Here is a 24,457-nt window from a genome sequence, read left to right as displayed (position 1 = left end):
GTGGTAGTGAAGGCCACCAACTTGGATGCCTTTAAAGAAGACCAGATAGATTCATGGAGGATAAGGATGTCAGTGACTACTAGTGAAGATGGTTGTGTTGTGCCCCTCTTGTCAGAGCCACTTTGCTTTTGATTGCCGGTTACTGGCAACCACAAGTGGGAAGAGTGCTGTTGCACTGAGTTTCTGCTTGCAGGATTCTCATGGGAATTTGGTTGGCCATTGTGAGAACAGAATGCTGGACCCATGGGCATTTGGCTTGATTCAGCAGGGCTGTTAGGTTCTTATTATGTGTTTAAGGAATGGTGGTGCAGGACCTGTCACGAAGGTAATAAGCAAGCCACATATGCTTGAAATTCCTGTTGTGTAGCTGAGGATCATTTAAGATGTGACTCTGTTGCCTTACAGTGTATGTTGGCCATCTTTTTATGTTCGTAGAGATTAAATGTTATTGTGTAAAGATCCTGGTTTTTTTTTTTATTACAGAGTTGGGGTGGTTAATCTGATTTGGAATTAACTTGGAATAAACCCTGTATGTTTTTGTTTCCTAGAGCAGTGTTTTTCAACCACTGTTCCGCGGCACACTAGTGTGCCGCGAGATGTTGCCTGGTGTGCCGTGGGAAAAATTGAAAAATTACTTTATATATAGTCAATATAGGCACAGAGTTAAATTTTTTAACATTTTCTAATGGTGGTGTGCCTCGTGATTTTTTTCATGAAACAAGTGTGCCTTTGCCCAAAAAAGGTTGAAAAACACTGTCCTAGAGAGTGCATATCCTTGTAAACCACTTTGAGATGCATTTTAATTAAGCATTATATAAATGGTTTAAATAAAATAAAAAACCATAACCTTATCCATTCCGGCTGACTACATAGTCAAAGATTGCACTGGAAGACCCTTCTCTGCTTCCCACTGCCCTGCCACAGAGCACAGGTTCAGTGTTTCCTTGTGCTCATTTCTCCAGACACTTTCAAATTGGTATCATCAATTTGCTTTTTGTTTTCCTAACCACAACCCTTTTCCTAAGGCAGTAGCTGTGACCTGCCCTTTCTGCAACTTGAGCTAGACCAGCCTTTCTCAACCTTTGGTCTCCAGATGTTCTTGAACTACAACTCCCGTCATCACTAGGAATGTTGGGAGTTGTAGTCCAACAACATATAGGGACCCAAGGTTGAGAAAGTTTGAGCTAGAGGATGGAAGCTCTATTTCTTCAGAAAGTCTCCAGACATTCCATGCTTTCCCTTTGCCATCTACTGGATGGCAGCTCTTCCCTTGTAGGACTCAAGTGCTCCTCCTATTCCATAGTTTGGAGCTCCAAATAAGGGATAATACTGAAGGCACCTCTATCCCACTTGACTATGAATGGTGGAGCAGAAGAAAGCAGATTCTGGACTCTTGAACTTCAGTGCAGTTAGACTCTTGCTCCATTTTTGCTTATTTTGAGACGAACTGCAAAAGGAGCTGAGAAATCCAGATCCTCATAGAGTTCTCTTGTTGACTAAGCCAGGGACCAGTTCAAGGTAATGGGGCAGAGGATGTAAAGGTTTTGAGTGACCCCTTGAATAGTGGCTTGCATCTTCAAGTTTCTCATAAAGGCCAGCTACTACCTGGAGTCCTGTGGATTTTGTGTGTTCTCCATGATGTTCTAAGTTCGCATACCGTATATCTTCTCCACGATGTGAGCTTGGAATGTAAAGACAACTCGGCAACTGAAAGAGGCCACCCAGCCTGCCTTTGTTTCTGGTTAACCTATTTCCAGACTTACCAGTTGCTGAAACAGACTGCCAAATGTGAAATGTGAAAGTCTGGAGACTTCGGAAACTCCTCTTGTGTTTTCTCCCCCCACCCCCCGAAACGAATCCAGTTCTCTCTCCCTGTTCTTCAGCTGCCAAATTCCTGTGGAACTTATCCCATGTGTGTGTTCTCCCCCTGCCCCTAACGTCTGCCCCTAACGTGGCTTGTAGCAGCCTTGCCAGAACTCCTTCTGCACGGACTCTTCTGGTCAAAGTGATGAATTAGCTTTCTCATAGCTGTTTGATCACAGTGTGGAGAATGGGGAGGGTGGAGTGATGCAAATAGTAAGTGGCAGGCCTCAGTGTGAGGCTTGGCAGGTCTGGAAATGACCAATGTCCTCATGTTGCTCTACTTAATTCCATTAGAATCAGCTACCTACCTGGGAAATGTGCACAGTTTCTGCCCTTAATCCCAGGCATAGTACGAAGCTGCAAAGTCTTTTATCTTGAAACTGTCTCTGCTGAAGAAAACTTCCCAAACAATTTTACTTGCCATGTCCTCATTTTGATTAAAGGGATTGAAACTTGCTATATAGTCAGAATTTGTATATCTTGCAGCCAAGAGAACATTTTATGTCTTCAAAATAAGTATGGTAGGCATAATTTACACAGATTTTCCAAATATGAAGACTTTAGGCCAGAAGTTGGATTATTCCATGTATGGCAGTAAGAAACTTGAAAAATGGGTTGAGGTTAGGATGGAGAGCAGCAGAGGGTAGTTGGATAGAGGCAATAAGCAATGGATAGAACAAATTAGTTATTTCCAATAGTCGAATACTCTGACCACATCTAAGCCTTTAGCAGATGTTTTAAACTAACAAGGGACGCGTGGGTGGTGTTGTGATCTAAACCATTGAGCCTCTCGGGCTTGCCATTCAGAAGGTTGGCGGATCGAATCGCCACAGCGGGGTGAGCTCCTGTTGCTCTGTCCCAGCTTCTGCCAACCTAGCAGTTCGAAAGCACACCAGTACAAGTAGATAAATAGGTACCGCTGTTTCCGTGCACTCTGGTTTCTGTCACGGTGTTCCGTTGCGCCAGAAGCGGTTTAGTCATGCTGGCCACATGACCCGGAAAGCTGTCTGTGGACAAACACCAGCTCCCTCGGCCTGAAAGCGAAATGAGTGCCGCAACCCCATAGTCGCCTTTGACTGGGACTTAACCGACCAGGGGTCCTTTACCCCCCCTTTTTTTTAACCTTAAACAGTCCTGCATTGGTCTCATGTCCTCTCAAGCCATGAGGTCAACTTGTTGAATTATCTAGACTGAATTACCTAGGCTGTGCAGGCTAGAAAGTTTCCTTTACCTCTGTCCTTGGTTGGACTTAAGCCCCAGTCTTCTGCAGTAACACCTCTAGAGGTTTTATGTTGCGGTTTGTCTATTTCAGTGACAGGACGCCAGAGTATGTGCAAATACTATAACCACACTGAGCAACCAACAGGGCTGGCATTTAATGTGCAGCTTTAAACTTTACAGTACAATTTGTGTCATGTGGAGACGCTCTGGAGCCTTGAACACTGAATTGGCGGCAGAAGCACATTGTGTACAGTTAAGGATGCCAGATGTCCCTTTTTTTTAGTTTTAAAGAAGGAACAACTGGGGAAGCCAGGAGCAAATCTAGGAAAGGCTGCTCTGATTTGGCTTTTATACCGTGTTGTCCGTTGGTTTATAATCTCCTCTCATAAAGACATCTCAAAGCATTTTAACAATGAAAAATGCCTACAATATTTATTAGAGGTGAATCAAATCTCCTAGAGAATATAGCATAGATAACTTTGTGGCTTATGTTGTGGTCTGAAGACATTTTCTGTAGAGAAGAAAGCAGGGGTTTGCATTTTTAGATTCTTATGGCTTATTTGACTCTGTTCCACTGGGCTTGCAAATCTGCTTCTAGGAAAAGTGACTGCCATCAGTCAAGCTACCATATATCAAAATCTTCCCCCACTTTTTATTCTAGCCTGCCTCTCTTCTCCTCGATTATATATATTCACTCTACACTAGTCTGAAGAATTCCGCTGTGTCTGCTTCTCTTTCACATGGTCCATTTTAACATAGTGAAGCTGGTACCACCTTGTTATAACCCAGTATACCATAGGGGTAGGTGAGCTGTAGAGTGATATTGCCTCCCCACAAATTGGCAGTCTGTTGTCTTTCTTTGCCGGAATGATGAGAATGAGCAGAAAGAAGCAGTATGAGAACACACAAAGGCCGCATTCAGACTATACATTTTAAGCAGTATGATACCACTTCAGTCATAGCTTTCCCCCAAATAATTCTTGAAAATGTAGTTTAAGGGTGCTCAGAGTTGTTAGGAGACACCTATCCTCCCACAGCTCCAATTCCCAGGGTGACTTAGCAATCAACCCCTCTTCTTAGGGAACTCTGGGAATTGTAGTTCAGGAAGGAGAATAAAGATCCTCTAACAACTCCCAGTACCATTAGCAAACTACAGCTCCCAGAATTCTTGGGTGTGTGTGTGTGTGTGTGTGTGTGGAAAACATGACTGCTTATGTGTGGTGCTAATGTAGCTAAAGTACACATGAAGAATCACTGCTTTGATACCAAGTGAAACAGAGCAGCGCTTTAAGATGCCTCATTTGAAACTTGGTAGGGACACTGGGGACCAGATAGAGTTCCTTTAGGATCTGTGCTATTTGGCTATCCCTGGTTCAATGGAAAGAAGGTTGTGGTATCTGTTGTTCAAGACTAATGGCTCTGGAGTGTCTTTTTATTTGCTCTGCACATGTGTAACCAGGTGAGTTGCTAGCATGCAGTGCTAGGGGATAACAGTTTTTTTGAGTGTGGGTGGATTTCAGTCTTCGGCAGGATATCTCAAGTGCGCTTGTACATAACTTGGTAAGGAGCAGGCGGGGTTGAACAAGAAGACATTTGTCTCTGCATGGCACTGACTTCCTTTTCCCCATCGGAGACTGAGCTGCCCTGGTGTTCTGTGATTAACGGCAGATAGCATACTATGAAATCATTGCTTTTTTCCTGCATTCTATATTGAAACCAATTCCACCAAGATGACTTCAATAGTATTGCTTTTATGCATGTAAACTGCAATCTGTATAAATTTATGCCGGCCCTTCTCATTGGAGACTTTCTGAAACAACTGCTGCTGAAATGAGTAGACCGTGTGGCACTTTGCCCTCCAGTCCAAACAGGAGAACAGACTTGTAATAACCCATAAAGGCAACATTTGAGGGACCTGAACTGCAGTGCCAAATTAGATGTGATAGGAACAAATCTTTGAATCTATATGACACTTCTGTTAGGTTGCACCTTTTCAGAAATGTGCTTCCTTTGCACTAAAAAACATGTTCATTAATGGCTATTTGGAAGTGACAGTTCTTTGAGATGTTAAAACATAGTTTCCAATCTTGAATCCACAATCACACTGAACTAGTTGGTGAATGTTCCTTCTTGAGCTGCTAGCTGTATTTTGACACTTCCACATCAATCAATAAAATTTATTCGACCGTCAGTCAGTACACAATCATTATCCATACAAAAATTAAAATGTCTAAACATCTCAAGGAGCTTAACACTAAAACATACAATGAGAAGTAGATTATACATTTAGACCCATGTCAATACTGTCATTTTAACCTTACGGCGTTTAAGGCCCCCCCCCCCAAAAAAAAAGAAAAAGAAAGAAAAGAAATTTGGCCACCAAGAAAGTTGTGGTACAGTGAAATTGTTCAACAAAAGCAAAACCTGTCTTTCTCTGTCTACTAGGCTAAATTGGCCTAGAAGTGGAGCTATAAGTTTTTGTCTAAGATCTGCATAAAATGGGCAGGTCAAAAGGATATGTTCAGTTGACTCAACCACTCCCTGGGCACAGGGACAGGATCTCTGGGCACAATGGAACTCCCCTGTATCTTCCCCACAAACCGCCGATTCCAGAACATTTAACCTAGCGGCTGTGAGGAGTCTGCGGTATTCTACATAGTGGATTTCCGCCAGATAAGGGGCTGGTGAAATCTGGAATATCTGATCCCCCCAAAACATCCCATGTTTCACAAGGGCAATAACCTCTTGTTTAGCAATGTCCCTCAGTCTTTGAGAGATCACAACTTTAGCTTGACTGAATGTCATAGACTCCAGGAAGAGATGTGTCAGTTCGCAGGTCTGCACTTCGTTTAAAGTCTCTTTTTCCCGATGATGATTGGAAGTCATCCCTCAGTATCAAGGGGGCCATGCCCACTGGGTTAAAACATAGTTTAAGCCATAGCCAGAGTTTTGTCTTCAAGGCCACATATCAAAAAGCTTGCCAACCCACCTCTAGTCTCATGACCGCACCCGCTACAGACGGGGGTCAGGGGGGAATCCCGAGAATGGCTCTAAGAAATCGGGTTTGAACACATTCTACATCTTTTGTTGTTAATTCAGAGTCAAAAAGAAGCAAAAAAACAAAAAGCACATTGCAAAATTGCAAAGCAGTTGTGTAACCGATTCAACATACCTCAAGTCTGACTTTCCTAGTGCCTGAAAAGGTTGCAAAGTAGAGTCTGTTAGGCTCTGGTGAGTGGCAATTTGTAAATACAATACTTGTTAAATTTAACAAACATGTTTTACTAGGTAGTGAAGCTAGTCTGTAATAACAGCATTCTGACAGCCAGTTCACACAGTTAAATCACTTTGGATTTATGCAGCCCTAGGGCTGCATGAAGAATATGTGTGAAACGAGGTTTACTTACAGGTGATTGCCATTACAGGGGAGGGTCAAAGCTATCCCCAAATTGGTTTCACCAAGAGAGGTAAACTGGGTGAATAATCCCTGAAATGGGCCTGAGTTATGCAGTGAGATGACAAAATACGTAAGTTTTTGTGTAAGGCTATTGGATAAATAACAAATGAGGCACCCTGCAGCAGCTGCAATCTGAAATAATCCCCGGATTAACTTCCTGTGCTGGTCTTTACCTTTTCTTCCATGTATCATTAGTGCCGGCAGGAAATTCTGATTTTAGAAACTAAAACCTATTGCCCCAGTAGGGTAGTAAAAAAGCTGGTTAGACCCTCCTAGAGAAGATTTACATTCTTATTAGTAAAATCTCCAGCTTCATAATTGTCAAGAGCTGCCTCAATCTTTGTAGCTTTATAGTTTTGCTTTGCAGCTGACTTCGCAAGCTAGGCCTTGTTGCGCTCTTGTGTTGGTAGGTGATGAAATAACCGTGTCAGGGCACACTTTTAATTACAAAACAGCTGCAACGTGCTGCAACTGCATAAATCCATCGCCCTTAGATAATGTTAACGTTGACCCTGCACACCTAGTTGCGTGTAGATGACAAACTTAACCTGATCGCTAGCTGGAGTCTTCACGGAAGATGGCCTCTAGGGAATGTGCTGACTGCTGTTAGTAAACAAAAGGGTCATTAATTCTGCCACTGCTCATTAGCTCCCTGCAGGTAATAGGAAGGTGTAGCATGCTTATGAAACAGAGCAGCATACCTCTCCCTCTGGTGCTCTCTCTCTCTCCAGTAGTTGTTTTTTTTTTTTAAGGGCTTCGTGTTGTAGCACTTGGAGGTGAAATGACAGTGCTAATTGCAGGTAGGTAGCCGTGTTGGTCTGCCATAGTCAAAACAAAATAAAAATTAAAATAAATTAAAAAATTCTTTCCCGTAGCACCTTAGAAACCAACTAAGTTTGTTCTTGGTATGAGCTTTCGTGTGCATTCACACATCTTCAGATACACTGAAACAGAAGTCACTAGACCCTTATATATAGTGAGAGAGTTGGGAGGGGTATTACTCAGAAGGGTGGTGGGAATGGGTGATTGGCTGATGGGTGTGGAAAACCTGTTAACAACTGCAATTGGTCTTACAGGAAAAAGCAAGGGGTGAGATGGCTAAAGATAGCTTTGTCATGTACAGTGGTACCCCGGGTTACATACTTATCCGTTCTGGGTTACAGTACGTAACCCAAAAAGGATGTAACCTGAACAATTCGTTCTGCGCATGCGCAGACCGAAAAAACCCTGAAAAAACCCGAAACCCGCAAAAAACGCTTTGCGCATGTGCAAATCACACACGCGTCGGCTTGCGCTTCCGGGTTAGCGGAGTTCGTAACCTGAAAAGTACGCAACCTGGAGCGTACATAACCCGAGGTACGACTGTATAATGAGATAAGAATCCATTGTCTTTGTTCAGACCAGGTCTCTCCATGGTTTTAAGTTTGGTAATGAGTTGCAATTCAGCAACTTCTCTTTCCAGTCTATTTCTGAAATTCCTTTGTAGTAAGACAGCTACTTTGAGATCTTATATAGAATGTCCTGGGAGATTGAAGTGTTCTCCTACTGGTTTCTCTGTCTTGTGATACCTGATATCAGATTTATGTCCATTTATCCTTTGGCGTAGGGTTTGGCCTGTTTGTCCAATATAGAGAGCTGAAGGGCACTGTTGGCATTAGGAGTGCGCTAAGTCACTTAATATGCTGCAGCGCCATTAGCTGCTTGTTATTGATTCCCTTCATCTTCACCATGCTGCTTGCTCTTTATCTCTAGCTTGCTCAAAATCAAATAGCTCCCTAGTGTAGGATCAACTTACATTACAGTCTCTGTTTCCTGGGAGTAAGCTTCAGTGAATGCAAATGGCACTTGCTCCCAAGCATAGTGTGGATGGGACTGCAAGCCTTTATTGATGCCATTATCATTTGGACGATCAGCTTAAACTTGCAGTTCTTAGATGAAGTATGCATAAGTTGCCACTGGCAAGTTAGATCAGGGTTTATCAAGGGCTGTATTTGCTCCGGGGTAGTTTGCTAGAGGGCACAAGGAGAAGGGGACGACAGAGGATGAGATGGTTGGACAGTGTTCTCGAAGCGACTGGCATGAGTTTGGCCAAACTGCAGGAGGCAGTGGAGGATAGGGGTGCCTGGCGTGCTCTGGTCCATGGGGTCACGAAGAGTCGGACATGACTGAGCGACTGAACAACAAAAGTTTGCTAGAGCCTGAGCAAAAGGTGGAGGGGGCTCCCTCCTCCCCTCTTTCTCCCACCCACTTTCCATAATCTTTCCCTTGCTACCTGCATGAAATCAGGCCAAGGGGTGCAGGTTGGGCACCACTGCCTTAGAGGCACTCCCTCCTATGTGGGTGAGAGAAGGCGGCTGGGATGCCTCGTCTAAAATGGTACTGCAGTTTTTATAAGCTTTTTTTAAAAAGCAAAAAACACAAACACAAACATAGATTGCTGTCTTATCTAACCTGTTGATTTGACTCAATATTTCTGTTGGTTGGCTGAACAGTGTATGAAACTAGCCAGGTGCCAGGCACATTTTGCAACTGGCGTGGGTCCAACTGAGACCACAGGTTGGCGACTGTGGAAAGCAATATGTCGTTTAGAGAAGGATCTGATATATTTTCTTTGAAGCTTGAATTTGTTTCATTCTGGATTGTTTTATTTGACGTTTTAATGCGTTGTAAACCACTTAGAGATTTGTTCTTTGAAATATAAAGTGGTATAGAAATGAAACAAACAAACAACAACAACCTCCATTGCAAAAAAGGCACCTAGACGTTCCATTGTGGCAACCGTGACCCAGGTTTGAGGTGAAATTTGCAATTAGATCAGATCATATATCTGAGTTTATTACACTGGTTGACTATAATAGGACACATGATTGAACAAATCTGTATTGGCTTCCTACCTCAATGGGGGAACTTCCAATGGTTTTCACCTCATTTAATCCATTTAACCCAGGAACAAGACTTGTTGCATTTCTTAAAACATATGGAACTTGCTCTGTTGGAATGAGAGAGGCATTCTGTGGTCATTCCACATACATCTATTGAACAGTTGTTGCTGGGGATCATGAGCAGGAGAATGCTATTGCACTCAAATCATGCTTTATGGTGTTTAGTTGGACACAGTGCGTCTAGTTGGCTACTGTGAGAACAGAATGCTGGGCTAGATAGGCCTCTAGCTGAACTAGCATGGCTTTCCTTAGGCTTTTACATGGTGGATTTGAGGCAGAGTTCTAAGTGGGGATTATACATCAGCTTCTAACGTCTCTGCCCTCAAAGCCTGTGGGTTGGCCACCATATTGGCCACCCCCTGTTGTGATGAAGAGTACCCACAAAACTGTGCCTGTGTTGGCCTGAGAGAAAGAGGGCAGTGAATGAGTAGCACTTGAGAGACTGTTCAAGTTGTTTACATGGCAGGTAAATTCTCATGGCTCCGTCCCCAGGTGCATAATGCATACATCAGCCTTTGTGACATTTTCTAGTACTGTACAGAAAGCAAGAGACAGCTGTTGGAGATTTTCCTTTGCCTTCTTCCTCCCACCTGACTAGCCTTCTGTAACTGTGCGTGCAGATATTAGTCACCCTTTGAGAGTAGCTCCAGCCCGGAAAATGACAAACCTGCAAGAAAGCCACAAATTCTGAGCAAGTGGAGCAGGGAAAGCACAGCCCGTGTTTTCTTCCTCTTGCTGCTTGACAAAGCATGAGGTATTAGCGCTGATGAACAAGAAAGGCTGCTGTTTCTGTATGGTCACATGGGAGACGTTCCATTGAATCAGGTGGAAGTTCTGTGCAAAAACAAGCATAGGCTAAGACTGGGTGCCTGTGGTGCATGGAAGAAGCAGGAGACACGGGGAAAAGATGAGCAATGGATGGTTATCATGTTGGTCAGCCTCCCCCCCCCCCCCAGCAATGCTACACGCTCACAGTAAACTAATGTGGCTCCAGCAGCGGCAGTTCTATAACCATGTCTCTGATCCAGTCTGAAGTTGTTCTCCAGTTCAGCAAAGGAAGGAGGCCGGAAGTCTGTTCACAAAGGATACTGTTATGTATTGAAGTTCTCACCCTTGGCCACTAGGGGTGTGTGTATATAGTTCATTCTGCTGCAGTTTTCACTCAGGTCAGCATATGCAAATGAAGGATTATAAACTGACACTCAGGGATTGGGTAGCTGCAGAAGGTTGTTACTGTTGCGTTGTAACTGAGTTCTATATAAGCAGGTTGCTGAGGCCTTCAGCTCAGTCCTGTTCCAGCCTGATAATAAACAAGAGCTGTTTGGAAATCACTGTGTTGTCTGCTGTGTTCACCCACGACATAACAGATACTATTTCTGCTACTAGATCTTGGCAATAAGCCCGTACAAACCTGTGCGCTGCTCTTGACTCATTTTGCCACTGTCAGACCCAGTGTGGGCACAGCAGTGCTACAAGGTGAAGAAGCTCTGTGTCACTATGAGCACTTTTGAAATTATAGCTACGTTCGGGTGAATATGCCTTGAACCACCCAAGTCTCTGAGGAATGTCAACAGGAATGCAGTAAATGCTGTTAGACCTGAACCTCAGAATGGCATCACATACTGCATTCTCTGTTATTGTAGTCATGTTATGCCGACTTCCTAAAATAACGTCGTGTCTTGTCTGACTAGGCCAGAATATCTAATCTGGGGTGACAAGCTGTGAAGGTTGAGACTCGGGCCTGACATGTACCTCATTTGAATCAAATCGAATAAATACCAAAATTAATAATAACTAAAAACAGGTAAAATTCTTTGTGGGACAGGGTAGATTTTTTGGGATGATTTCTATAAATTTAGGGTGATACCCATTGGTGCTAGCCACTCATACAACAACCATTCTACTAGCAAGCAGAAGCTTCATTCTTAGCATAGCACCACTTATCAGCTGTAGACTAGAGGTCATGTGTGTTGCTGACTCCTTCAGGCATTTAACTCTATTGTTGTTGTTGTTCAGTCGTTCAGTCGTGTCCGACTCTTCGTGACCCCATGGACCAGAGCACGCCAGGCACGCCTATCCTTCACTGCCTCTCGCAGTTTGGCCAAACTCATGTTATGCAATACTTTTCTTTACAGCATTGGACTTTCCTTTTGCTTCCAGGCATATCCACAACTGAGCGTCCTTTCGGCTTTGGCCCAACCGCTTCATCAGCTCTGAATCTACTTGTACTTGTCCTCTGCTCTTCCCCAGTAGCATGTTGGACGCCTTCCAACCTGAGGGGCTCATCTTCCAGCGTCATAACTTTTATATGCCTGTTGTCTTTGTCCATGGAGTTTTCTTGGCAGGGATACTGGAGTGGCTTGCCAGTTCCTCCTCCAGGTGGATCACGTTTGGTCCAAACTCTCCACTATGACCTGTCCATCTTGACCTGTCCATAGCTTCCCTGATTAATTCAAGCCCCTTCGCCATGACAAGGCAGTGACAAGGCAGTTAACTCTATTAGCGTGAGGTTTATGCTCATGAAAGTGAACTGAACCTTAGTTATATACCATGTGCGGCAGTTCTTGCAAAATAGGGTGTGTATGTCAGGCTCAAAAGTTGAGCTTTCCTATTTGTGTGAGTTGAAGGAGTTGGGGGTTGCCAATTAATGCTGCAAACAGAAGATGGGAATACTGATTGGAGCCTGTTGCGGCTTTGTTTAATAGGTTTCCACAGAAGTGGTTTGTAAGGAGGAGAGTCAGAAGAGGCTTTTGAAAGTCACACACCATCCTTTTCCCAGTGAGAAGAGAAGCAGTGAATTTCCTCACAGCCTTCTTTCTCTTTCCCATAGTATCTTTTTACAGCTCTTTCCCTTGTATAGGTGTTTTGTTTTTTTTTGGACCGGGGTAAGAAGTAGGATAGTGGAATGTGGCGTACCAGCCTTTATTCAGGTATCTTTCGGCCAAAGGGAAGGCTACTTAAGCTCATGTTACAGGGCTCTGCTGAATGACAACTTGGGGTCACATTACAGAACTATACTAAATGAGTCACAAGTTTTCCTCCTGCTGCCCTTAACAAGAAGACCACTGTTTTGGAAGGGGGTGGGGAAAGACCTAAGACAGAGGTTTTCAACCTTTTTGAGTCCATGGCTCCCTTGACCAACTACATTCTCTCTGCAGCACCCCTGTGGGGCTTAGGAGCCCAGTTATATCTCCCCTTGCCTGCAGTGCCTTTTTCAAACTCCCTCCCTTGTGGAGTATTCCCTCAGCCTTCTCTCCTCTCCCCTCTCCTTGGGAGTCCTCTGGGCAGTCACTGCTGCTGCCCCTGGTATCTGAGCTGCCCCAAAGAGAGGTGCCTCCTCACACTGCCCCACAGGGGCCTGGGAAGAGGATGCTCGCAGCCTTAGTAGCCCAACGGAGACTGGCCAAAGGTGAATGTGAGGCCAGCACCTTACCTTGGGAGGCAGCAGTGGCAGCAGCAGGTGCTGTTAAGCCTGCATGATGGAAAGGCTCCCCTTCAGCACCAGGCACTCAGCTCCCAGGCAGGCTTTGCACACAGCAAGCACAAGAAAGGCCAGCACATCACCTGCTGGCCTGCCTGCCCAGCCTCCCACTTGCCAGTCCATACCTAACATCAGAGCCTGGTGGACTGGCTGACTGGGCTCCCTCACCCACTTGCTTGCTTACTCTGAGGCTGCCTCAGCTCCTGGCAACCAGCACCCCTTGGCCAGCCCCAGAGGACCATTTACCTGGGGAGCTTGTAGCCAGGGGTGCTGCAACAAACAGCTGTTCAAGCCTTTGGGAGGTAGAGATGCGAGAAGGCATCAGAGGAGGGAGGGAAGCAAAGAGGGACAGAGGCCAGTGTTGTCTGCGGCACCCTTGACCATCAATCAAGCACACTGGTTGAAAACCACTGACCTAAGACCTTGCTTGATTGTGTGAATTTCCAATGGTGAGGTTCACTGCTTTCAATAATCCTTCTCTCCAGAGACCTTCTTAAGAGAAGCCTAAAGTTGGAATCCTTTAAATGACCTGAAACTCAGTACATAACATGACCTTTTCACTGTTCCAGGCAAAGTAGTCTGTTGCCATCTTCCTTTCTGCTTCTGCATGGTGGATTCTGGAATCTGGGGCCTGCAAAGTCTGCTTAGTTTATTGAGATACCTTATTTATTTATATCTCTACAACTGACTTGCCAACATGCCTTCTGAGCAGTTTACAGGTATAAAACCGATTATAAAAACATAGCTGCACATAGTTAAAACACACAGTAAAACAATTTCATCACATCATTTGAAAAATACTCCCAACTCTACAATTCTATGAAATCCATAATTAAAATGTACAATAAACAAGCCTGTTAAAACAGGTTCAAGTCAGGAACCTCAAGAAATCTTGCTTTTATAAATAGTACTCCCTTGGTTGCACCATGTACCAGCCTTGCTAGGAAAAATAACAGACCCAAGTTGTGCTTCTTTTCTCTCTTATTTAACTTGTTGGATGGAAGAAGATGTGCTTTTTGAAATGCTGTCAATTAGAAAATACCTGAACTGGCAAGGCAGGTTGACTGACTACTCCATGAACTTATCTGTACCTATCAGAATTCACAAGGCTAAAAAAAAAAAATCTTAACTGATCTGAGATCAAAGCTTTATTCATCTACTTCAAACCTGTCGATTGTTTTTAATTGGTTGCCAAGTAGGCTACACAGACACAATGGCTCCTTCCTCCTTCTGCCAAGTTTGATTAGGAGAAGAAAAATCCTTAGCTGATGCTCTGCCTTTCCAGGTGAAATGTCTTTGGTGCTGCTTCCAGTTAGAAGAACTGTGGGCGTAAGTACGAAGGCAATGCTGGTTAGCTGAAATGAAATAAATATGCCTCTTAAAATTGGTTTCTCCCACCAAAACAGCTCTGGAATTACTGTAACATGAAGAAAAAACAAAAACTAATAATAATAATAATAAAATCCTACCTGTAACTGTAACATGAAGCACTTTACATTCCAAATCTTTAAATTGATAGATGAAATTTTATTGGTGCTTCTCCCCGCCCGCCCAATCTAACTGTACTACTTACCGTACTTTTTGTTTACTACATTTTTGCTTATTGCTTCAACTCTGAGAATGGACATAAGGGCTGAGCATCTGATTTGCATGCAGAAGAGTACTTGGGTTCAATCCTTGATATTTCCAGGTAGCACTAGGAATGCCCTCTGCCTCTAACCCTGGAGAGCCCCCTGCCAGTCACTGTAGACCAGCCTTCTTTAACTTGGTGCCCTTCAGATGTTTTGGACCACACCTCCACCCAATCCCCATCAAGCATGACTGGCGGGGGGGGGGCTGATGGGAGTGGTGATTCAAAGCATCTGGAGGGTATCAGGCTGGCCAAAGGTGGTGTGTAGGCAATCTTCACCAATGGTCTGACTTAGTATAAAGTAGCTTCCTGTAGCCCCCTAAGATTTTACATGCATGCTGCTCTCTCAAATCTTCTCCCCTAAATGGACCTTGCACATTTTTCTGTGGAAAGTTTTCGGCACATCACTGCCTATATGGAATTATTATGCTATGACTGATCTTTGTTCAATGATTGCAGGGAAATTTCACCCAGTTGTAATAATGTGTTTGAAACCTTGTGAATAGACTCTTTTTGTTCTTAGATTTTTTTTAAAAAAAGGGAAGCCTGTTTTCTTTATAAACGAAGAGAATGTTATGCATGTATATCTCTCTTATACCTCCCTCCTCTCTCTTAAATGTGACAGTGTATATTTTAATTTCATGACTATATCTCCTTGGCAAGAAAATAATGCTCAATAGCAAAATCATAGCATTGGGGAGCTGTAGTAAAATCTTCTTTTCTGTTTAGAAAAGAAATAGGGGAGGGTGGGTAAACACTTGAAGAAAGTGTAGAAGATGCCTGGAGTTACGACTTGCAACTGTCTGTGAGCTTGTCCCCAAAGATCTAGCTCTAATCCTTGTGTTTGCTAAAAAAAAAATTCCTGAAGGGAAAAACCTGATCAACTATGTTTGCTCTGATCTGAATGCCAACTCTGAGGATAGGCCTCATGCCTTTCCCACTCTGGCAATTTCTTATTGGAAGAAAATCATGCTCTCTGGATATCTGCAGCTCGTCAGTGTAAATTGAATTTTGTATTTGCCTGCTTCTCACTCGTAACTTTTATTTATTTATTTAAAGCCTTTTTGCCCCATCCTTTAGCCAAAAGGCTACCGGAGCGGGCTTAACATATGATCAATGAAAATGAAACAATCACACAAGGACAAAAGGGGTGAGGAGAGAAGAGGGGGAAAGGCAAGCTTGGGCACCAATTCTTAAAGTTCTTGCGATAGCCAGGTAGATTGGCAACCGTTCAGAAGGAAGAGGAGCCAAATCTATCTGTTGTTTCAGCGGAACCAATGGAATGGCCTTCCTTCCCATCTCTCCCTCTGCTGCAGTCTGCTGGAACAGCTTCTGTTTGGTGGCATCCATACGTGTAACATACAAATAAATGCAGTTTTTTGTTAACCCTGCCACACAGTCATGGGCATGCAATTGAGAATAGTGCTTTCAGTGTTGTGAAGTACACCGTATTGATCTGATATGGGACTACCTTTGTCAGCAAGCCAAGAGTCCTACCTTCCAACCCTACTCCACAGTGGAGGTCTTTCCCTAAGAATGGCTGCCAGCAGGTGCATCTTGAACTGGCTTTCATGTTGCTTTTGATGGATCACCCTTCTCCTTTTAAAGAGAATCTCTTGATAGAAAAAGCAGAGCCAACACTTACTAATAGACACCTGCAGCTCCGTAGTACAGTCCAGGTCAGATCCTCTGGTGCACCCTTGGTTAAAACGGTTTGGGTAGGAGGTGGTTGTGGAAAGATATCTGCCACCCATAAAGAGCAGGTGATATTCGGCTAGATGGACAAATAGTTTGACTGAGGTCTAAGGTAGCTTTCTTTGTTCCCAAGTGCTGAAGTCAACTTCTTAATATCCTACTGAGTTAAGGGTGACTCTCAGCAGGCTTGTGAGGTCCTGGGGCTTCCGCTGGGATATGATGGAAGAACAGGCACACCTCACAGTTTCAGGAGTAAACATCCATTTTCTAACATCAGTTTTCCAAAGGAAGCAGCATCTCTTCTCCCCCACAGAGCTGATAAATTTTTGAGAACTGCTGCTGGTTGGCGAGAGCTATCCGTTTAGAATGATGCTCCAATTCCACCCTGAACTCAGTACTGACCTAAATATCCTAATAAGATTAAAAGCAGGCTTTAGACTGGAAACAGAATAACTTGCTCTGTTCTGTTCTGTTGCCCTTTACTGAATGCAGTCCCAGTGTGAGGAAGCTCTGAGCAGATCTTCTGCAGGCAGCTCTTAAGTCTGCCCAACCTATTTCCTATTGCATTGTGAGATAAGATCATTAAGGATGTTGTCAAATGCTATTTATTCGACACTAGTTTTTATGAGAATTGTCACCTTGCTTCCTGTATTGGAGGAGGCAACAACTCATCGTGGAAAGTGAAAGTCTCCACTAGGATAGGTGAGGTAAGCACACAATATCTTCTTGGCTCTTGGCTCTTGTTTCTACCTGAAAGTATTGACATAAGATACTGCAATATGTTCACATGCCATCAATTCTGCCATTTCCCAAAAAGCTTTCTCCTTCTGCATACTCATGCCCAGACATATCTGCTTATATTGGTGATGGTAAAGTACAGCAGGCCAGAACAGGGCAAAGCAGAATTCTTTCCTTAGACTTCTGTCCAATGTGGAACATTTCCAAGCCTTTTCTGTCTTTGCAGCACTATTAATGCTCCCCTTTGCATTGCACACCTGGTGTTTAAATAATCTCTTGTCTTATTAAAAAAGTGCACACATAGTTTGCACATAGTTTGCATATTTAGAATTAGCTCCAGCTGTTAAACTAGACAGTGGCTTCTACATTGGATTTCGGCAGAATTCCCAATTCGCCTCTGCTAAATATGGGTAACTCTGATAAAGAATCCTGGGTCATATTGTCATTCAGAAGCTTTTAGCCACCAGAGATGTAACCCCAGGTGAAATATCTGCTGTTTCATAGCATGGGACTTTTGGGGTGGCATGCACGCAGGACTGATGTGATTGGTCAGTTAGTTAAGTATTTCTATTGTTTTACTTGATGGGGGGCAGCTGCCTCCTGTCCCCATGGCTACGCCTATGTTTCATACACCCATTTTTAATGGTGAGCAAAAGGCTGACTAGCTTCTGATTTCTGTCAAATATAGTTTTCTTGAGGCTGCCACTGCTATTTCTTCTATGGGATCATGTAAACAGTAGTGTGTGTGTGCTACCATATATGAGACCCAATATTAGTGGCTTCCAGATGTGGCTAGCTAGCATAGAGGCACATGGTTGGTGCTTATTTGCCACAAGCGGATAAGCCTTGTACCTAAAATGGGTCTTGTACCTAAATGGGCACTGCCCCTTTCTCTAGGACTTAATGTTGAGGGGAAAGGTGGCTTCATTTAGGCCATTGTCTGAGGGAGAAAGGGATTAAGGACTCCCTACTGCTGCAGTCCCAAGATTAAGGACCTTGCTGGTGGCTGCAATTTAGGCGACAGAAAAGAAACTGACTGAAAGGCAATGCCACCTAGAAGGGAAAAGGTTAAACTGTGAGTTCACTCCTATTCAGGAATGACAGACCATAGATAAAGGAAATGGCTAGAACAGGGGTCAGCATCCTTTTTCAGCCGTGGGCCAGTTCGCCATATCTCAGACCATGTGGTGGGCCAGACTATATGAGGGGGGGGGGAATGAACGAATTCCTATGCCCTACAAATAACCCAGAGATGCATTTTAAGTAAAAGCACACATTCTACTCATGTAAAAACATGCTGATTCCCGGACCGTCCGTGGGCCAGATTGGGAAGGCGATTGGGCTGCATCCAGCCCATGGGCCTTAGGTTGCCTACCCCTGAGCTAGAATGACCAATACAGAAAATGCTGTCCACCAGAAAATCTGTGGGGTTGCTTTACTATGACTGATCTACGCTTGGGAAGATTGCACAGCTGTGTGTTTGTGTGTGAGTGAAGTTTTTTTTTCTGAGTTCTGAAAAGAAACAGAAAGTAAAGGGAGAAAATATGGGAGGAAGGTGATTTTGCGATGGTGTCCTGCAAATGTCCTGAAAAAAGTAGTGAACAGAGCATGGGGTTCCAAACATTCCACAGTAAATGCCTCATGTGGAAGCATCCTTAATCTCCGGTGTCTCCAATATTGTATAAGGAAGTTTCTGAACTGGCTCTGAAATATCTGTACCTGAGGTGCAGATGGTGCTTCACTGAAAAGATCAGAAGAGCCCTGGTGCTCCAGGCCAAAGACTCCTTTTGATCAACATTTTGTTATTTCAGTGGCAACCAACCAGATGGAAAGTGGTTCCTTAGATGGATGGGGCTAGTTTGGTGAACTAAAGGCTGGAACTGGCAAAAACAGTTAATAAGACAAAGCTATACATATATATTTCCGCAGCATGGTTTTTCTAGAAAAAGAGATGCCAGAACTCACAATGAGCGCTTCACTTGTTCTCTTATAATGGCAATGGCACACATTTGAGATGTGCTGGAACTGAGTTCTGGCGAGTTCTGGCTGAACCCCCCCCCCCCGTATTCTCCCCTGCTAAGGAAATAGCTCGTCAGAGAAGTATTCTGTTGAAATGCTTTGCTTTCTGAGGGGGTGGTGTGGGAGGGGAGATTCTGGTAAAATATTTCTTAAAATTTCCAGACCACAGTCAAGTTGTGATGCTATAAAGGATATATGCTCATATGGCTGTCTGTTTTCCACGCAGGTTCTATAAAAAAGAGAAGATGGGGTCTGGCTGCCTGAAAGTCACAAAGTACTTCCTTTTCCTCTTCAACCTCCTTTTCTTTGTAAGTATTTGGATTCAGAATCTGGGGGATCTGTTTTTTAAGTTGACTGCTGGCGGGAGCAACTATATCCTAACAGCAGAACTGGCATCTAATATTGGAGAAAGACTATAACAATAACCCTTTTTATGAAGACTGTTCTACCTATCTCCAAGTGTGGGACTCGGGTGGCGCTATGGTCTAAACCACAGAAGCTAGGGCTTGCCGATAAGAAGGTCGGCAGTTCGAACCCCCACGACAGGGTGAGCTCCCGTTGCTCGGTCCCTCCTCCTGCCAACCTAGCAGTTCGAAAGCACATCAAAGTGCAAGTAGATAAATAGGTACCGCTCCAGTGGGAAGGTAAACGGCATTTCTGTGCGCTGCTCTGGTTCGCCAGAAGCGGCTTAGTCATGCTGGCCACATGACCCGGAAGCTGTACGCCGGCTCCCTCGGCCAGTAAAGTGAGATGAGCGCCGCAACCCTAGAGTCGTCCGCGACTGGACCTAATGGTCAGGGGTCCCTTTACCTTTACCTCTCTCCAAAGAGCTTCCAAACTCCATTGTTATAAGTTAATTCTATTTCTAAGATAACAACCCTTTATTGCATCAAAACCATATTGAATCTGAATCACTTAATCTGCTTCCCACAACAGTACCAGGTGGTGGCTCAGTATCTCCATTTCTACCAAAGGCGTAGAGGAAGACATTGGTTTTCAGCTGAAATCTGAACAATCTCAGAGCCTGCTGTACAGTGGCTCTTTCTGCAGCAGTGCTCAACCCAAATAACTGTGTGTGCACAGTTTTGTACCAAAAAGACTTTGCAGACTATAGAAATGCCCCGAGTGGTACCTATGATCAAGATGCCTGTTGGATGACTAAACTTTCCTGACAATCCTGCAAAGGTTCTTGGCTTTGTTAAAATTGGAGTCTTGGGCACTTTAAAGTCTGTCTTGACCTGTTTGCCTGTATAGTACTAGCAAATGCTAAAAAAGATGAAACGGCGAGAGGTTGGGGAAATGCAACTAATTGTATAGTCAGTGTGATTCCATTAAGTGCTTTTGGGTATTGTGTGCTCCCTATCTGAGACAAGCTGAGCCAAATTACCGGCTAGCCAATTTTTAATCAAGTCCTTGACTGTTCTCTGCAATAATTGCAGTTTGGCATCCAGCCACAACATGTGTGGTTATAATCAGTGCACTGCTGAATGGATTTTTTTTCTGTGGGTCAATGTGTTTCTATTTGCAGGATGCAACAGATTGGTGCCAAGAGGAGCAGCAATTTTATTTTATTTTATTTTATTTTATTTTATTTTATTTTATTTTATTTTATTTTATTTTATTTTATTTTATTTTATTTTATTTTATTTTATTTTATTTTATTTTATTTTATTTTATTTTATTTTATTTTATTTTATTTTATTTTATTTTATTTTATTTTATTTTATTTTATTTTATTTTATTTTATTTTATTTTATTTTATTTTATTTTATTTTATTTTATTTTATTTTATTTTATTTTATTTTATTTTATTTTATTTTATTTTATTTTATTTTATTTTATTTTATTTTATTTTATTTTATTTTAGACAATCTTTATATACCACTAATTCATAAAGAAAATATGAAAGTGGTTTGCAACAACTGTACATAAAACCATACAATGGAAACCATATAAAGAAAGTTAAAATCAGATGGCTTTTATGGAAAGATGTATTCTTAATGTCCGGATAAGCCTGATAGAATAGAAGTGTTTTCAGTAGGCATTTATTAGTCGAAGCAGAAGGTGCCTGCTGAATCTCTATGGCCAGAGTGTTCCACTATACTGGGCTGATGACACTGAGGCTCAGTTACTTCTAGCAGAGAAGTACAGACTTAAAGAACACACTTTGCAGTCAGCATGTGCTAACCTGTTTTCAGGATCAGCAAAGCCCTGGTACAGTTCTCTCATTAAACATATTGATTCCTTCCTTCCTTTCTGCTAAGAGTATATCTGGTGTCAGATGGACATCTAAGACAAACTTACAACATCTTTATAATCTTATATTTAGCAGAGAACGGGAGCCCGTTTTTTGGTCCTTATCTACATAAATGACTGTATACACAGCTGATTTTAGATTAAAGCCCAACAAATTCATCCTGTGTTTAAAATAAAGTTTGCCCGTTACACTAACTTAAATCATAATACTGCTGTACACAACCATGGGAAAAATCTAGCAGTGAGCTAGATAAAGCTGGATAAAAATCTCCTGGGCAAACAGGCAAATTTTTCATTTCCTGCTTGTTTCGTGATAAACAGAGTGTAGAAACACTTAAGTTGATTCAACAAAAGATTGGCTGATCAGTCTCACTTGGGCTACGCTTCATAAACTATAATCCTTTACAAACAGGTTAAATTTACAAAGGAGGAATGTGTGTTCATGATCACCTAACAAATACTAATTATGCCATAATTAAGTGATCATACGTATCTTTAAGTTCCTTGAAGGAGCAGACCAAAAGTTACAGAGTCCCAAGACTTCTTGCAAGAATTCCAGCGCTAAGTCTACTAGAAACAGTCTACCTTCTACACACCCTTGGTATACTTAACCACCATAGTAGAACCACCATAGTAGAACATGTTGCTGGTAACACCAAGGTTGCAGGTTTGATCCCCATATGGGACAGCTGCATATTCCCGCATTGCAGAGGGTTGGACTAGACCAGGCATGGCCAAACTCAGCCCTCCAGATGTTTCCCATCATCCCTGACCACTGGTCCTGTTAGCTAGGGATGATGGGAGTTGTAGTCCCAAATATCTGGAAGGCCATGTTTGACCATGCCTGGACTAGATGATCCTCAGGGTTCCTTCCAACTCTACAATTCTATACTTTGTTGACAAGCAGTACCCAAATACACTCGTATTAGTTCTCGAACGTTTTGGTTCCCGAACACCGCAAATGAATGTTCTGGTTTGCAAACTGTTTTTGGAAGCTGAATGTCTGACAGGGCTTCAGCGTATTCCAAAGCTGTGTGTTGGTGTCCAAACGTTTTGGAAGTCGAACAGACTTCCGGAATGGATTCTGAGGTGCGACTGTATTTGAAAGGCTAAGATTACATAGTAAAGGGATACTTAGGGGTTCCAGATACCAGGGGAACACTGATGGAAAATTCTAAATCACACACACACACACACGTCTCTATTAAAACCCAAAATATCATAATGGAACCTATTAAGTTAGACATCTGGTAGTTAATGTGGGCCTGGAAATGTGGCTAGCAGGAGGGGAGCAGTACCGGTAGTTAGTGGGCTTTTGCCCCACCCACTGATTTTTCCGGCAGCCAGTTTGGTAACTTCACTCAACTATACTTTAGAACCCAGATGAGAAAAAAGCAATTGGAGGAGGGAGTCTTCTCCATTGGGTATCATAGGGTGTGTATGCAAACACTTCTTTGCAGTGCAGAAGGAGCAGCCTAGGTTCCCAGAGCAGTGTTTGCTAGACATGTAACGCCACCCTTGGGGCGTATGAGTTGTATAGTTCTGTAATGTGAAGAACAGGAAATGGAAGATGAAAGTGTGTTGTGGAAGTGGTTTGATTTATGCATTATTGCTGGCTTTGCGCTGTAGCTAGCTGTAAAAAAAAGCTAAAGGTAATGGACCTCCGGACAGTTAAGTCCAGTCAAAGGCAACTATGGGGTGCGGCGCTTATCAGGCTTCAGGATGAGGGAGCTGGTGTTGGTCCACAGACAGCTTTCTGAGTCATGTGGCCAGCATGACTAAACAGCTTTTGGTGCAACGAAACACCATGATGGAAGCCAGAGTGCATGGAAACACCGTTATGTTCCCGCCACAGTGGTACCTATTTATCTACTTGCACTGTTGTGCTTTAGAACTGCTAGGTTGGCAGAAGCTGGGACAGAGCAACAGGAACTCACCCCATTGCACGGATACAAACTGCTGACCTTCCAATCGGCAAACCCAAGAGCTTCAGTGGTTTAGCCCACAGCGCCACCTGCTCCCAGTAGTAGTATTAGTAGCTAGCTGTAGCCCCTACCAAGACAAGAACTGTCCTTATAACATTTTCCCCAAAGCAAGATATATCCCAAACCTCCATGAAGGATTGAAATGCACATGATCTTCCTGAGTACAGATCACTTGTGTAATCTTCAAGGGGGGTATTTTATTAATTACTAATAACTCAAAGTTTGAGTTTGTGAGGAGTACCAAGTTTTTGCTGCTAGTATTCTCACAGCTGCGAAACATAAAAATGTTTGTTTGTAATTTCTATGGAACTCAGGTATTGTGGGTTCTGAAAGACTATTTTTCCTCTTACTGCATCTTGAATAACTTTTTTCACTAAGGCTCAAAACTACTTAATCTCACTACATGACCAACAAACAGGCATAAAATACCTGGGCTTCAGTTTACACCACTGAAACAGTATAGGTACCATGTTGGCAACCTCTCATTTAATCTGTTTTCCGTTAACCCACCTAGGTGTGTAATCCTTTCAGTACATAATTTTATAGAAATTCTGTTTAGTGACCATGTTCAAAGAAATAGAGGGATGTTGGGTACATAGATATTCCACCTTTTTGTTGCTGTTAGTGCAAAAAGGGGGGGGCAGTCACTGGGCACTCCCAACTTCCTCTCTTTCTACTCTTTCTCTGTTTTCAGAAAATGGATCTTTACTCAATTGCGGCTTGATCAATATATTTTTCAAAACTTACTGGTTTCCATCCCTTGTGCTCTTTATAAACCAAATTCCAGATCGCATAGATTAGTGAGGGATGGGAGTAGGATTTGTCCTTGGTAACCTAATTCTTGCAGTATTCAAAGATAAGTCTTATGCATTAAACAAATCACTAATGGTTCTATCCACCGTAAAACCTTTCCCTCATATATCACAGATGAAATGATAAGATTATCTCTGCGACTAATGTCGTTCCCCCCGCCCCCTGTTCCTACACTTCAGCATAATTCTTGGTTTTTACCTCTTTTTCCCCCCTTCACGTTTTTTTATCCTTTTATTCTTTCTCCCCAGAACAGCCATTCTCTCAGCAGGGTGTTAATGTCGAAATGTTCAGCTGACCTTTCTCCCGGCTTCACTCCCTGTCTTTTGTCAATATTCAATACTGCTTCATGACAGTGTT

General features: G+C 43.0%; 1 protein-coding gene across 2 annotated transcripts in view; it reads left to right on the top strand.

Moving 5' to 3' along the window:
- Positions 1-24,457, top strand: part of CD82 (CD82 molecule) — a 67,092-nt gene that overhangs the window by 16,215 nt on the left and 26,420 nt on the right. For both annotated transcript variants that reach the window (XM_033149448.1, XM_033149458.1), the window contains one exon: positions 19,273-19,354. In XM_033149448.1, the coding sequence (XP_033005339.1) occupies positions 19,292-19,354 (63 nt within the window). In that variant the 5' untranslated portion in view covers positions 19,273-19,291. The remainder of the gene's footprint in view (positions 1-19,272; positions 19,355-24,457) is intronic.

Source organism: Lacerta agilis, chromosome 1 (genome assembly GCF_009819535.1).
Source record: "Lacerta agilis isolate rLacAgi1 chromosome 1, rLacAgi1.pri, whole genome shotgun sequence".
Lineage (NCBI taxonomy): Eukaryota > Metazoa > Chordata > Lepidosauria > Squamata > Lacertidae > Lacerta > Lacerta agilis.
This window is presented reverse-complemented; position numbering and strand designations above follow the sequence as displayed.